The sequence below is a fragment of the Heptranchias perlo genome, chromosome 8, assembly GCF_035084215.1.
Source record: "Heptranchias perlo isolate sHepPer1 chromosome 8, sHepPer1.hap1, whole genome shotgun sequence".
Taxonomy (NCBI): domain Eukaryota; kingdom Metazoa; phylum Chordata; class Chondrichthyes; order Hexanchiformes; family Hexanchidae; genus Heptranchias; species Heptranchias perlo.
Window position 1 is genome coordinate 67414717 of NC_090332.1, and position 14878 is coordinate 67429594.

At 41.1% G+C, this 14878-nt stretch overlaps 1 protein-coding gene across 1 annotated transcript in view; it reads left to right on the forward strand.

Moving 5' to 3' along the window:
• igf2r (insulin-like growth factor 2 receptor) overlaps positions 1-14878 on the forward strand; it is a 176450-nt gene that overhangs the window by 117047 nt on the left and 44525 nt on the right. The window contains exons 29-33 of the mRNA XM_067989229.1: positions 3011-3114; positions 3898-4028; positions 10213-10412; positions 12975-13101; positions 13921-14055. Coding sequence (XP_067845330.1) covers positions 3011-3114; positions 3898-4028; positions 10213-10412; positions 12975-13101; positions 13921-14055 — 697 coding nt within the window. The remainder of the gene's footprint in view (positions 1-3010; positions 3115-3897; positions 4029-10212; positions 10413-12974; positions 13102-13920; positions 14056-14878) is intronic.

The following is a 14878-nucleotide window of genomic DNA, read 5'->3' on the forward strand; positions in this document are numbered from 1 at the left end:
CACTTAGCCCCATCACACAGCCAGAAACCTATGCTTAGCGTGTGAGATTTTGACATGGACCACGTAGTAATCAACATGTCCACTGCTAATTTTACCGCTTTAAGGTAATCAAGGGGAAGTTAGTCCGTACTATAGCTAAGTAGGTATCACGTGTAGCTGAAGAATAATCCAGCTTGTAGAGGTCCTTAGTCGTTGCAGAGGAGAATTCAGCATGGTCGTGGTAATCTGGCTGGGAAGCAAACAACAATTGGGACTTGAGTTAAACTTCAACACAAACTGGCGTGAAAAATTGGGAGCGTTAGGGGGCACAGAAACTGGTAGTGAGGTAGGGGGTGCTCTTCCGAGATTGGGGCTGGAGTACATTGTTGTGGGAGCGTAGAGGGAGCTTTAATGTGTGTCAATACATGCTGCACCTAAACTGGAACTGCTTGATGCTGACATTGGGTGCCCAAAATAGAAAGTGCCCTGTTCCACAGCACTAACAGCCCTCACCTAAAGCACAACATTCACAAGGAAAACAAATTATAAATAAAAATTGGGACAGTGTTGCATCTGGGCATAGATTCTGAGATTGTTAGATGTTTGATGAAATAGAATCCACAATAAATGATGGAAAGTAATTTATTTGCAGTAGGACCTTCCTGACCTGGGGTAAATCATCAATTTATGCTTGAAGTACAGTGGCGCTATGTCATTGAATGCACAATGATCCCATCAAAGGAATACTATCTGACCCATACTAATGGGTTGTGAGTACGCTAGGATTGTTTGGGTTGTCTCAAAAATGTTTGTAAAATGACCATCCAGATATTCTTTAGCTATGCTGTTTGCCTACATAAGTGACTACATTTCCAAAAGTAATCCATTGATTGCAAATGCTTTGGGATGTCTTGAGAATGTAATAAGGTGCTATGTAAATGCAAGTCCATTATTTTATTCTAAAAGATTAGAAATTTAGTTTAAAATTTGGAGGGGTGGGGAGATAATCTTATACAGGAGCCATTGAAGTGGGTGGTATTGTAACTCCCTTTGGGGGAGTGTACTTTCTCCTCTTTTGAATATTTCCAACTAGCTTAATGCTCAGGATGGTTTATTTCATTCGCCATTTAACAAGACGGGAGTGTTTTGCTCTGTTCCTTCACTCCAAAGCTTTGTAATTTATATTATTTGTCTCATGTTAATCAAGTATTAAGATAATGGTATATTAAAATTAGTTTATTATTACTGGGAATTCAAAAGGTAATAGCCAATGGACTCTGGACTTGAGCAGGCGAAGGTTCCAATCAGTCTTACTGTAACTACATAAGAACTTAAGAACATAAGAAATTGGAGCAGGACTATGCCATACCGCCCCTCAAGCCTGCTCTGCCATTCAATCAGATCATGGCTGATCTTCAACCTCAACTCCACTTTTCTGCCCAATCCCCATATCCCTTGATTCCCCTCGAGTCCAAAAACCTATCTATCTCAGCTTTGAATATACTTAACGACTCAGCATCGACAACCCTCTAGAGAATTCCAAAGATTCACAACCCTCTGAGTGAAGAAATTCCTCCTTCTCAGTCTTAAATGGCCGACCCCTTATCCTGAGACTATGCCCTCTAGTTCTAGACTCTCCGGCCAGGGGAGCAACCTCTCAACATCTACCCTGTCAAGCCCCCTCAGAATCTTATGTTTCAATGAGATCATCTCTCATTCTTCTAAATTCCAGAGAGTATAGGCCAATTCTACTCAACTCAGCTTAAATAACCTCCAGCTTGTGTGCTTACTGAATTCAGATCTAGTAGAGAAAAACATTTAACTGGCATAACTGGAAATGGCTGGTTACACTTTTTGTTTGATGATTGCTGAATTTCTTAAAAGTACCAAACTTAATGTTAAACTTATACTAAAGTAAATGTCTACAATTCAGTTGTCCATTTACAGTGGTATAGTCTCTTAGTCACGTTTGGGCTGCTTTTTGAATGAAGTTCAAAAACCTCCTTGATCATTCTTTACGTAGCATAATCTTTACAATTCCCTCGTGATATCCAGAAGTCAGTTACCATTAAACTATGTGAGGTTAATTTCTTAAATCAGTTTTTTGAATACCTGCTTTGCTTACTGTTAGTGTTCCAAATGTGGATACAGACTAGGGAGGTGAAAATACTGCACTTCACTATCAGATATTGAAGTCTTTTCTGTTCATCGAAAAGGAAAGAATTAATATTTACATAGCACTTTTCTCAACCTCAGGACGTCCCAAAGTGCTTTGCAGCCAATGACATACTTTAGTAGTATAGTCACTGTTGTATTGTAGGAAACACGGCAGCCAATTTGCACAGAGCAAGGTTCTGCAAACAGCAGTGTGATAATGACCAGATAATCTGTTTGTGATGTTGGTTGAGGGATAAATATTGGCCAGGACATTGGGGAGAACTCCCCTGCTCTTCAAAATGAGCCCAATCCTCTCCTCACCCAATGCCAATAATAATGCCCTTAAAAGTAGCAAGCACTGGATAGCAACATCAGGAATGGGAAATTGGCCAGAGAGCAGCTAAGTCATCGCTGACCAGAGACCATTTATGGAACCACCTTGATCTCTCTGGCTCCATATTGGACCAGGTGGTACTACTGAGGGAATGGTATTAATTTTTTTTTTCCCAATACTTTTTTTTTTCCCCTCATTCAAGTTTTTTTTTTCCCTTTCTATTTGCAGGCTCAATTAAGTCATGAGTTATGACATCATGGTCTGTGAGCTGGTCTCAATAAATCTTCTGCCATTCAGTGATAAATCACTGCATACAAATGGCGTATGGCTTGATTCAAATGTCTCAACAATTAATTCATTAAATAAGCATTTCAATAATGCTTTGTACAAAACTCCAGCAGTATGGTCTCCTGTTCCTCTTCATTTTTAGTGACATTACCAGGATAATGCATTGAGACCATTATAAAATTACAAACCTCAGTTACACTTTCCCTTTAAAATGCAGGAGTATGTGTAAATTTACATTGTGTCCTTTTGCAGGGCAAGCCAGTGTTTTTGAAGGAAACTCCAGACTGCACGTACCTGTTTGAATGGCATACGTCGTATGCTTGCCCACCATTCAGATCCATTGATTGCACGTTAAGGTATGTTTAGCTTTTTCTTTAATAAATGTTCAACTGAAATAAACATTGTTAAAATGTTTAAGTGTGATTGTTGAAACAAAAATTGATGTATGAATTGTAGAATGGACCCAAATGGGGCTGTGTGGTATTGCAGTGCTTGGTATGGTAATAGATAATATAACATACAAACAATGACGGACTGGAAAAGACACTCTAGTCCATCCAGCTTGTCCCACACAATCATGATGCCTTGTGCATCACAAAATTTACACTCCCCACCCTACACGTGATCTCCTAGAAAAGGCGAAAAACCAGCTTAAAAACCCAGGCCACCCTGGGGGGGGAAAAATCTGGGAAATTCCTCTGATCCCTTTGGCAATCAAAACTAGTCCAGGAGATCACACTGGCTCGGATAATTCTACACGCTAACAGCAGGCAATGATTCACCTATTCTCGGTGAATTGTTATTCTCTTGTGCACAATTGGAAGAACCTTTGTTTTTATAAGGTTATGGTCCTATTTTTTTAAGATTTGGAATTTCTTGAATGCTTAACAATTAATGGGCTAAAAACATTTGCGATCCTAACAATGCATTTACCTCTTTCATTGTTTCCATTTCTTTGACCAATCTGTTTAATTGTACTGTGATATGAATCTTTTAATAGGTTTATTGTATTAGAAGCCTGTAGTTGATTAGCAGTTAAGATACCCTTTTTATTGCAGTTTAGAAAAAGCACTACCCCAGCACACTGTCAAAGCCGATGCAAGATTACTTAATTTTAAAACACAAATCTTCCCTTTCAGGGACAGTGATGGGAATTCCTATGACCTTACTCCTTTATCACAGTCCCGAGAGAACTGGGAGATAGAACAGCAATCAGGTGCTGAGCAGAAGTACTACATCAACATCTGCAAGTCGTTAATCCCAAAAAATGGTGAGTGCACTCAAAACAACGTGTGGATTATAAACACTGGCATAGACCAATTGGGCCGAATGGCTTGTTGTGCTGTAATGTCTATGTAATTCTATAACAGGAGAGTGTAACAACATGGCACCTGGTGGGCTAGTGCAGATCCATTCTTTGGCCATTGTAATAGGGGTTGTAGCTATTCCAGTCAAAACCAGATTGTAGCATTAAAGTACTAGTGCATTAACCATGAATTGGTCAAAGTGGGTGGCCATTTTGATTCCTGAAATTTTCAGAGGGGGAAGAGTATGTAAAAGAACAGGAAATTCCGATTCCATATATTCTAGGTTTCCGTCATTGCTTTTGATAACTAATAAATTAGCTTAAATATTCTTAAAATTTCCCACCTCAAGCTCAGACACTGTCCTGGACCTAATGGACATACCAATATCTTTCTCTACTATTGTGGATAATCACCATGACTGGATGATGGAGGCTAATTTGCCTTGGTTTCAGCAAGATCTGACTAATTTTATTCTAGTCAGAGAAGAACTATGGCTAATTGTCAAACCTGTTCGGAGTGCCTGTACCACAGTAAAATAATTTAAGGGAAGAGAATGTATGCCTTGGGCAAAATATGAAGATGGTTTATTCATGGTGTACAGAGTAGGGGGAGGGGGGGTTGTCTGAGAAGGGGGTGGAGGCTGAGGAAGCAGAGGATAGTCTTCATCTTTTGAATTTGGTGTTTGAGATAAAGATTGTGGCAGGGAAAGGAAGGAGGTCAGAGAAGGGGGTTGAGGACAAGCCTGGGCTTCTTGCCCTGCAGAATAATCCTGGAATAGTGGGAGGGTTTGGGTGAGGAGAGGTAGGGTATGAAAATGCATTGGCTGATGAAACCAGATCTGGTGATGGATAACCAGGCTAGTCATGTGCCAGTTGTGCTCCAGCTTGGGACTCTGAGTTGAAGGTGTGGACTGGGAATGATGGAAATGGGAAAAGATGAGAAACTTGGATGTGTCCAGGGCATTGAAGACAGAAGCAAGGGAGATGTTGAGCAGGTTGTGTGCAGCAGATCATTCAAGGGGATGGAGGATCAGAGGGGAGGAGGCGGAGAGCTTGGGAAGGTGTTTGAAAGAGAGATGGGGATAATTTCTTCCAGCGATGGACAGTGATTGTTCAGGGGTTTAAAGCGGGCAGTACAATGTGGCAATATGAGATACCTCAAATGTGGGATGGCTTCTGAAATCAAAAATCCTTAAGGAAGGAAATTGATAAACCATGGTGTCCAAGGCATACAAGTTATTAAATTGAGATGATACATGACCTGGGGGCACAGATGTTTATTTGAACTGCAGTGTGATGTGACTGAATGTTTACTTGCCATTGCAGAATGCTAAATGACCTTGTTACCCTCACCTCCGGAGTAGTGGCATCTGACGCCACTCCGGAGACTTGAGCACATAATCCAGGCTGAAATTTCAGTGTAATACAGAGGCAGTGCTGCACTGTTGGAAATGCTGTCTTTCCGATGAAATGTAAAAAAACAAGACCCTATCTGCCTTCTCAGGTGGACATAAAAGATCCCTCTGTACAAGATGGCCGGGTTGCTCCTCAACGGAGCTGGGACAAATGTCCTTGCGGGGAGGTTAGCTAGTGCTGTGAGGGAGGGTTTAAACTAATTTGGCAGGGAGAGGGGCACCAGGATGAAGCATTAGAGAGGTGAAACAAGGTGCATTCAGGACTGGGAGAGACAAACAGCATTAGAGTAAACAATGTTCAGAAATAGGAGGGGTCAGACAGGAGGGAAATGCGAGGCAGACTAGGATGGGCTTGCAGTGCATATGCATAAATGCACGGAGCATGGTAAATAAGATTGTTGAGCTGCAGGCACAAATTGCCACATGGGATTATGATGTGGCAATAACAGACCTGGCTCAAACAAGGGGAGGATTGGGAACTTAATATTCCTGGCTACAATGTATCCAGGAAAAATAGGGAAGGGAAAAAGGAGATGTGGCAATATTGATCAAAGATATTGTTACAGCAAGGCATGAGGGTTCAAAGACAGAATCTATTTGGTTAAAATAAGGAACGGTAGAGGAGTTATTACACTGCTGGGTGTACACTATAGGCCACCAAATAGTGAGAAGGAGATAAGAGGAGCAAATTTCAGAAAGATGCCAGAACTATAGAGTAGTGATAACGGGGGACATCAATTATCCTAATATAGACTGAGAAAATAACAGGGCAAAGAGGGGAAGCAATTCCTGAAATGTGTACAAGGGAACTTTCTTGATCAGGAAGGAACTTGACTTGGATATGAATGTAAAAGGTATGATCAGTAAGTTCGCTGATGATACAAAAATTGGTAGGGTGGTAAATAGTGAGGAGGATAGCCTCAGTCTGCAGGATGATATAGATGGGTTGGTCAGATGGGCGGAACAGTGGCAAATGGAATTTAACCCGGAAAAGTGCGAGGTGATGCACTTTGGAGGGACTAACAAGGCAAGGGAATACACAATGAATGGGAGGACCCTAGGCAAGACAGAGGGTCAGAGGGATCTTGGTGTGCAAGTTCACAGATCCCTGAAGGCGGCGGAACAGGTAGATAAGGTGGTAAAGAAGGCATATGGGATACTTGCCTTTATTAGCCGAGGCATAGAATATAAGAGCAAGGAGGTTATGATGGAGCTGTATAAAACACTGGTTAGGCCACAGCTGGAGTACTGTGTGCAGTTCTGGTCGCCACACTACAGGAAGGATGTGATCGCTTTGGAGAGGGTGCAGAGGAGATTCACCAGGATGTTACCAGGGCTGGAGCGCTTCAGCTATGAAGAGAGACTGGGAAGATTGGGTTTGTTTTCCTTGGAGCAGAGGAGGCTGAGGGGGGACATGATTGAGGTATACAAAATTATGAGGGGCACAGATAGGATGGATACTAAGGAGCTTTTTCCCTTCGTTGAGGGTTCTATAACAAGGGGACATAGATTCAAGGTAAAAGGCGGGAGGTTTAGAGGGGATTTGAGAAAGAACTTTTTCACCCAGAGGGTGGTTGGAGTCTGGAACTCACTGCCTGAAAGGGTTGTGGAGGCAGGAACCCTCACAACATTCAAGAAGCATTTGGATGAGCACTTGAAATGCCATAGCATACAAGGCTACGGACCAAATGCTGGAATATGGGATTAGAGTAGACAGGGCTGATGGCCGGCACGGACACGATGGGCCGAAGGGCCTCTATCCGTGCTGTATAACTCTATGACTCTATGAACCATTACTGGATCTGGTTCTGGGGAATGAAGTGAAGTAAAGCATGTTTCAGTGGGAGAGCATTTCGGAAACCATGATCGCAATATCATTAGATGTAGAATAGTTATGGGAAAAGGACAAGAAGCAATTAAATGTGAAAATACTCAATTGGAGGAGGGCTAATTTCAGTGAGTTGAAAAGGGACCTGGCCCAGGTAGATTAGAATCAAAGATTGGCAGGTAAAACTGTAAATGAGCAATGGAAGGCCTTCAAAGAGATGATCATTCGGGCACAGACTAAACACATTCCGAAGTGTATCCAAAGCTAGAGTTCCCTGGATGACTAAAGATATAGAGATTAAAATGAAACAGAAAAAGGAGGCTTACAATAAATGTCAAGCTCATAATATAGTAGAGAATCAATTCAGAAAGTAGAGGAGAACTGAAAAAGGAATTAAGAGGGGCAAAGAGATTGTATGAGTATAGATTAGTGGGTAACATAAAAGGAACCCAAAAGTCTTTTATAAACATATAAATAGTAAAAAGGTAGTCAAAGGAAGGATGGGGCCGATTAGGGACCAAAAAGGAGATCTTCTAGTGGAGGCAAATGCATGGCTGAGGTACTAAATGAATACTTTGCATCTGTCTTCACTAAAGATGATGCTGCCAATGTCACAGTAAAGGAGGAGATAATAGAGAAATTGGATAGGATAAAAATAAAGAGGAGGTACTTAAAAGGTTGGCAGCGCTCAAAGTAGAAAAGTTACCTGGTCCGGATGGGATGCATCCTATGTTGCTGAGGGAAGTAAAGGTGGAGATAACGGAGGCTCTGGCCACAATCTTCCAATTCTCCTTCGATAAGGGAGAAATGCCAGAGGACCGGTGGATTGCAAATGTTATACTCTTGTTCAGAAAAAGGGGAGAGGGATAAACCCGGCAACTACAGGCCAGTCAGTCTAATGTCGGTAGTCAGTTAATAAATGACAGCCAGCACGGATTTGTTAAAGGCAAATGGTGTTTGACTGACTTGATTGAGTTCTTTGAAGTAATGGAGAAGGTTAATGAAGGTAGTGCGGTTGTATATCGACTTTCAAAAGACATTTGATTACGTACCACATTATAGACTTATTAGCAAAGTTGAAGCCCATGGGATTAAAGGAGCAGTGGCAGCATGATACAAAATTGGCTAAGGGATGGAAAGCAGTTTTCAGACTGGAGGGAAGTATACAGGGTGTCCCCCAGGGGTTAGAATTAGGACCTCTTTTTGATATACATTAATGACCTGGACTTGGGTGTACAGGGCATAATTTCAAAGTTTGCAGACGGAAACAAAACTCAGAAATGTAAACAGTGAGGAGGATAGTAACAGATTTCAGGAGGGCATAGACAGAATGGTGGAATATTCAGACACATGGCAGATGAAATTTAACGCAGAGAAATGTAAAGTGATATATTTTGGTAGGAAGAATGCGGAGAGGCAATAGAAACTAAATGGTACAATTTTAAAGTGGGTGCAGGAAAGAGAATCCGGCGGGTGTACGTAAACAAGTCTTCGAAGGTGGCAGGACAAGTTAGTTAACAGGTAGTTAAAAAAGCATATGGGATCCTTGGCTTTATAAACAGAGGCGTAGAGTACAGAAGCAAGGAAGTTATGCTAAACCTTTATAAATCACTGGTTAGGGCCTCAGCTGGCATACCTTTTAGGAAGGATGTCAAGGCCTTAGAGAAGGTGCAGAGGAGATTTACTAGAATGGTACCAGGGATGCAGGATTTCAGTTATGTGGAGAGACTAGAGAAGCTAGGATTGTTCTCCTTAGAGCAGAGATGGTTAAGGGGAGATTTAATAGGTGTTCAAAATCATGAACAGTTTTGATAGAGTAAATAAGGAGAAACTGTTTCTAGTGGCAGAAGGGGCGGTAACCAGAGGACACAGATAAAAGGTAATTGGCAAAAGAACCAGAGGCGACGTGAGGAGAAATTTTTTTACGCAGCGAGTTATGACGTCGAATGCACTGTCCAAAAGGGTGGTGGTAGCGGATTCAATAACAACTTTCAAAAGAGAATTGGATAAATACTTGAAGGGGAAAACTTTGCAGGGCTATGGGGAAAGGGCAGGGGAGTGGGACTAACTGGATAGCTCTTTCAAAGAACAACCCTCCTGTGCTGTATCCTTCTATGATCAGGGGAGTCCTGCCCAATATTTACCCCTCAACCAACATTACTAAAACAGATTATATGGTCACTTATCTCATTGCTGTTTGTGGGATGTTGCTGTGCCAAATTTTCTGGCGCGTTTCCTACATTACAATGGTGACTACACTTAAACTACTTATTTGGTTGTAAAGCATTTTGGGATGTCCTGAAAGAAGCTAAATAAATGCATGTTCTCTTTCTCGTTCTTTCGTGTTCTCTCGTTCTTCCTTCCTTCCTTCCATACTGTAGAAGATCCCTTTCATTGCGCTTCTGGAGTGTCATGGCAGATGTTGCTCTGATTTCGAGCCAGGCCCCAAACTTTGTTTTATCTTGTGCTGTGGAGATCTTATTTTGCCTCAGACTTCTGTTTCAATGGTGAAGAGGTGCATTATTATTTTGGAAATTCAGTTATCTACAATCTGGTGGGAGTATGCAATCCTGGAATGCAAATCTCAAATAATTAACTTTCAAATCTTTGGAAGGAGGGTTTTGTTTAACATAATTTGGAGAGGATTTGAATAAGAGTTGGGCATGAAATTCATGACCACTTATGTCTGAGCTGCCCAGAAGAAGGGGGCTCTGTTCTCGACAAGGAATTTTGTTTCTGATTATGGGGTTAAGTATCATATAGTTAGAATTTTTTCTGGCATATGGGCATTGTTCTAGTTAGATTTTTTTTGTCCTGAAATTATTCTATGGATTGCAAGTTTGTTTGTACTAAGGTTAATTTAACAATTTAATCGTTTGTTATAACTACTTTTGCTGCTTTGTAGGTAGCTGGGCCTGTCCCTTCAGTGCAGCTGCCTGCCTGAAGAATGGCAACAAGTACACAAACCTTGGTGAGGTAGCTGCAGGACCAAAATGGGAAGAACATGGTCTGCTTGTCCTACAGTATCAAAATGGTGACCGATGTCCTGATGGAATTCGCAATAAGACGACAATCATACGCTTCAAATGTGATGAAAATGCAATTGTAAGTCTTATTTCGGGAACAAGATTTTCATTTAAAGTAGAAAAGAAATCAAAAGAAATGCAAACTTGTAGGAAACAAATTGTATTGTTGATTTGTAGTGGAAAACCTTTCTACCTTCAAGCTCACGATTTGCTTTATTTTTCTTGGGTTCCTTTTCTGATGCTTGGAGCAATCGTCTGCTTTATTTGTAACTTTTTTCTGTTTAACTATTCTGTTTAATCTGTCGCATCTGTTAGTTGCACTGCTAATACGTGGGAGTAGCTATCGTATCTACTGTTTTCTGGTAACTTTTAGGACAATATGGATGCAGGTCACTGGGGATACACAACTCATAGCTGCGCTCTGCTTATTAGTCCAAATTGAATATGGTATGACTGGATAACTGGGGTGTTCTTCAATTTCGTAAATTATTTTTAGCTGGTAGATTATTGGTGAAAGAACATGGTTAGACATGTCTCTGATATTTACTCGGGGGCGGGGAGAGGATTTCCAGATGGAAAACCCGAAAGTACAAATTTCCCGGACGTCCTGACAATTTTGACGTCAGGGCGTCGTTTAAATTTTTTTCAGCAGGTTTCCTGCCCGACAGGCAGCATGATTGACAGGTTGGCTGCCAGTTTGGACAGGAAAGCAGATGGGGAGTGGATGCCAGGTAAATGGAGGGCGCTTGGGCCCGGTCATCGTGTGGGGAGGGAGGATCTGAGATCGGGGGGTGGTGGGTTCGAAAATTATGGGGAGGAGGTTTGGAGATCATGGGGGCCGGCCGATCCTGTGTGGGATCACAGCAGGTAAGCTTCCTGGAGGAAACACTCCTGCTCCTCCTGGCCCACAAGCAGTGCAATAAAGGCACTTACCTGTTGATCCGGGCCTTCTCACCACCTCTTACGTGGTGTGAATCAGAAGGCCCGGGATTCCCGGTCCCCAGTAGTTAAAAATAAAAAAAACTATTAAACTGGAGACTCGCAGTCTCCTTAAAAGATTTCACTGACCGACCTGCCTCCTGAGTGCAGGTTGGTCGCCTGCCCCTTGACCCACCTCCATTAATACTGGAAGTCAGTGAGTTGGGATCAGGTTTTACATTTTTACCTTCCCACCCACCCTCAACCCACCTGTCCTTGGGGATTAAAATTACACCCCATGTCACGAGCCTTAATGGAAATTTGAAATATCTAATGCAGTTTTGTAGGACTGTAAACTGCCTTGTTTTTATAATAAATATTGATTTTTATTTGTTCTCTGGTTGTGGGTGATGCTTGGAAAAGTACATTTATTGCCCATCCTTAGTTGCCCTGAGAAGGTGGTCATGGGCCTTCTCCACGAGCTGCTGTAGTCCTTGTGATGGTGCTCCCATAAAGATGTTAGATAGGGAGCTCCAGGATATTGACCCATTGACAAAGGAGGGACAGCAACGTCTCCAAGCTAGGATGGTATGTGACTTGGAGATGATGCATTCCCACAGTATTGTTCTTGTCTTCCTTTGTGGTAGAGGTCATAAGGAAGAGAGATGTTGTCAAGGTAACCTTGGTGAGTTTCTGCAGTGCATCCTGCAGATCACACCTGTTGCAGGTACAGTATACTGGTGATGGATGGAGTTCAGTGGTGGACTCGCTCGGCTGAAGATCAGTGTATTAGGCACAGCATATGCACTGCAGACTAAAATGGGTCTAACAGATTTAAATTTTACTATCCAGCAGCAGTGGATTGAGGTTATGCATATGATCCCCTGCATTCTCTGCTCCCATTCATAACTACTCCTGTGGGTAGGTGTAACCCAAGGGTCAAGAACTTTTAAAGGAGGAGAAAATTGGAGGGAAATTCAAGGCAAATCCTCCTGGTCAATGTTAGTACCTTTTGTGCAGTCTTCAGGCCTGTCTGTCTGATATGGCATGAAAAGCTGAAAGGAAGTGATAAAATAAAAACAGCATAAGCTGTTTGTAACAAGCCAATCAATACAGTGCTGTTTTGTAAGCCATAAATGGCTGTCGTATTGCCTAGGGCAGAAGAGCTGAGACAGCCTGCTCTCTATTCAATACAGCAAAACACTTGTCTTGGAAGAGTCTATGCAGAATAGGAAAAAAGTGAACATTTGCTAGATCAGTCTGTGACTGATGGTCACTGAAGTATAAGAACGCCCAGGGGTGCGGAGCTTTTCAGAGAATGGGTCAGATCTGGAGGCGTGTGAAGAAAATAGTACGTGCATCAGCGGTGTGTCCAGATCATTCTGTCCAGGACAGCTGGTGTCTTGCTTTATTTTTGATGTATTGGATTTGTTTAGTTGATCTGTTCGAGTAAATTCTGTCCAGTGTAAGTGGAATGCATTGTGACCTGGGGTGCACTGAACTTGGAGGTAGTCATGCCTCAAAATATAATTGGCTTGTGATATGATAGCAAATCTTGTAAGTGTACTAAAGAGAAAGCACCATGTGTGTAGTTGCACACTGGAAAGATTTGTCACCAATTTTGACAAAACTAGTGCAGAAAGGATTTTGGTCACCAAATGCTTACAGGAATTTTATTTTAAGTTAAAGAATATGTCTTTAAAAGTAATCTGTCTTTCTGTAGAATACACAGCCAGATCTGATCACTGCAATTCAAGATTGTGAGTATACGTTTTTGTGGTTCACGGCTGTCGCTTGCCCAGTGACCAAGAATGTACACAATCAGTGCATAGTGACTAATCCAATTACAGGTCAGTAATATGCATTTTGTGGCTGCATAGCTTTTCAAATGCCCAAATAATGACAAACATTTTATGAAATTTACTTTTTTTTTCCAAACCTTAAATAGTAAATTCCATACTGAACCCTTACCAGCAATTAGAGTAATTAGTTAAGAGTTGAGCTGAAATGGAAAATGTATTAAAAAGTCTAGAAAACAACAGGGTGTAAAAGAAAAAACAAGTGCAGATCCTTGAATGGAAACCTAGCTTGCCTTAACTGAAAACTTGTAATGAGACTAAACTGCTCCTTAGATAATACCCTGGATAAGTCAAAATAACTTACATAATCCTAAACAAAAACGACAGCTAAAACACTCAACAGGTCAGTCAGCATCTGTGGAGAGAAGAGATGTTTCAGGTGTGGACCTTTCATCAGAACTTTGTCCACACCTGAAATGTTGAGTGTTTTCCAGCATTTTCTGTGTTTGTTTCAGATTTTGAGAATCTACAGTTTTTTTTGCTTTTTCTTTATTTTTAAAAAAAATATTCTATCTCAGAATTGTAGGTATTACCAGCACATGATGTTTAGTCAGATATCAACCAACAGGGCATCAGTTAACTTTTGCTTCTGGTGTTTAATATTAAAAATGTTTTTTTGAGAGAGATTTATAGCTTTGTGCTCCACCATAGCAATGTTTTGCATAGAAATCCTTTCACTTTTTTATGAACTGATTTTTTTGATATCCTTTTAAATTATTGTACTTCACATTTAACTGAAAAGTTGTGTATGACTTTGTTCTGCTAAATTACCCACTAGTGCTGATTTTAATGCTGCCTTTTGGTGTCTAGGCCATTTGTTTGACCTGAACTCACTACGAACCAATCAGGGCTACGTTGTATATGACCGTAAAATCAGAGGAAAGTTTGTTCGCCTTAATGTTTGCGATAAGGTGCTAAACACTGGATGTTCAGGAGATGAAGTTGGTATGTATTGAAAGGATAGCTAACTTACTTTGCCAATGTCGCAGTTTGTGTCTGGCAGTATTTTTGGAGTGAAACCCATTGTGTGCTTCTGTTGTATCAGGGCTGCGCTTTTGGTCTGATCAAACTTTACTTCAGACAGTTGTATTCCATCAAGCCACTCAGTTTGACTGAATTTCAACTAACCCTTGTAGAATGAATGGTAATTCTAACGTACTACAGCTTTTACCAAGTATTCTGTTTAGTTCTCTGCCTTCTCAAAGAGAGAATGATGCAGAGGAATGAAAGTTTTACATTGTCAAAGGAGAGTAATACTTTTTGGAGCGAGGAGGGGGGTAAAGTATTTTTAATTCAAAGTGCTCCCCTTCGAAAGATAAACACTTATTTTAAAATAATATCTTTTACTTGAGGAGAGAGGTCCTGTTCATTCAATGTAAAATCAGCCTTGTAGACTTCATAAGATCTTTTGATTACCATTAACCTGAATGGGGCATATCCTCACCAGTCCTTGGAGCCCAGTGATTAGGGAGGATGCTGATCTCTTCGATAATGTTAAAAACCGCGTATGCAGAAAGTAGTTTCTGTATATAAACTGTTTCCTACACCTGGGCAATTATGCTTTTAAGTTGGAATTTCAAGTTGGATTAATAATCAGGCTCCTTTGTGATCTGAAACTGATGAGAAAGTCCATGGTATATCAGTCTGTGGTTCTGTGCATTGAACTATGCATGCATGAGTCGTCTTATGTATTTTAATCCTCTGTGAAAGTGAGTGATGTATTTTAAATCAATGCAGAATGAAAACAGTCGAAAAGTAATAATAGTGT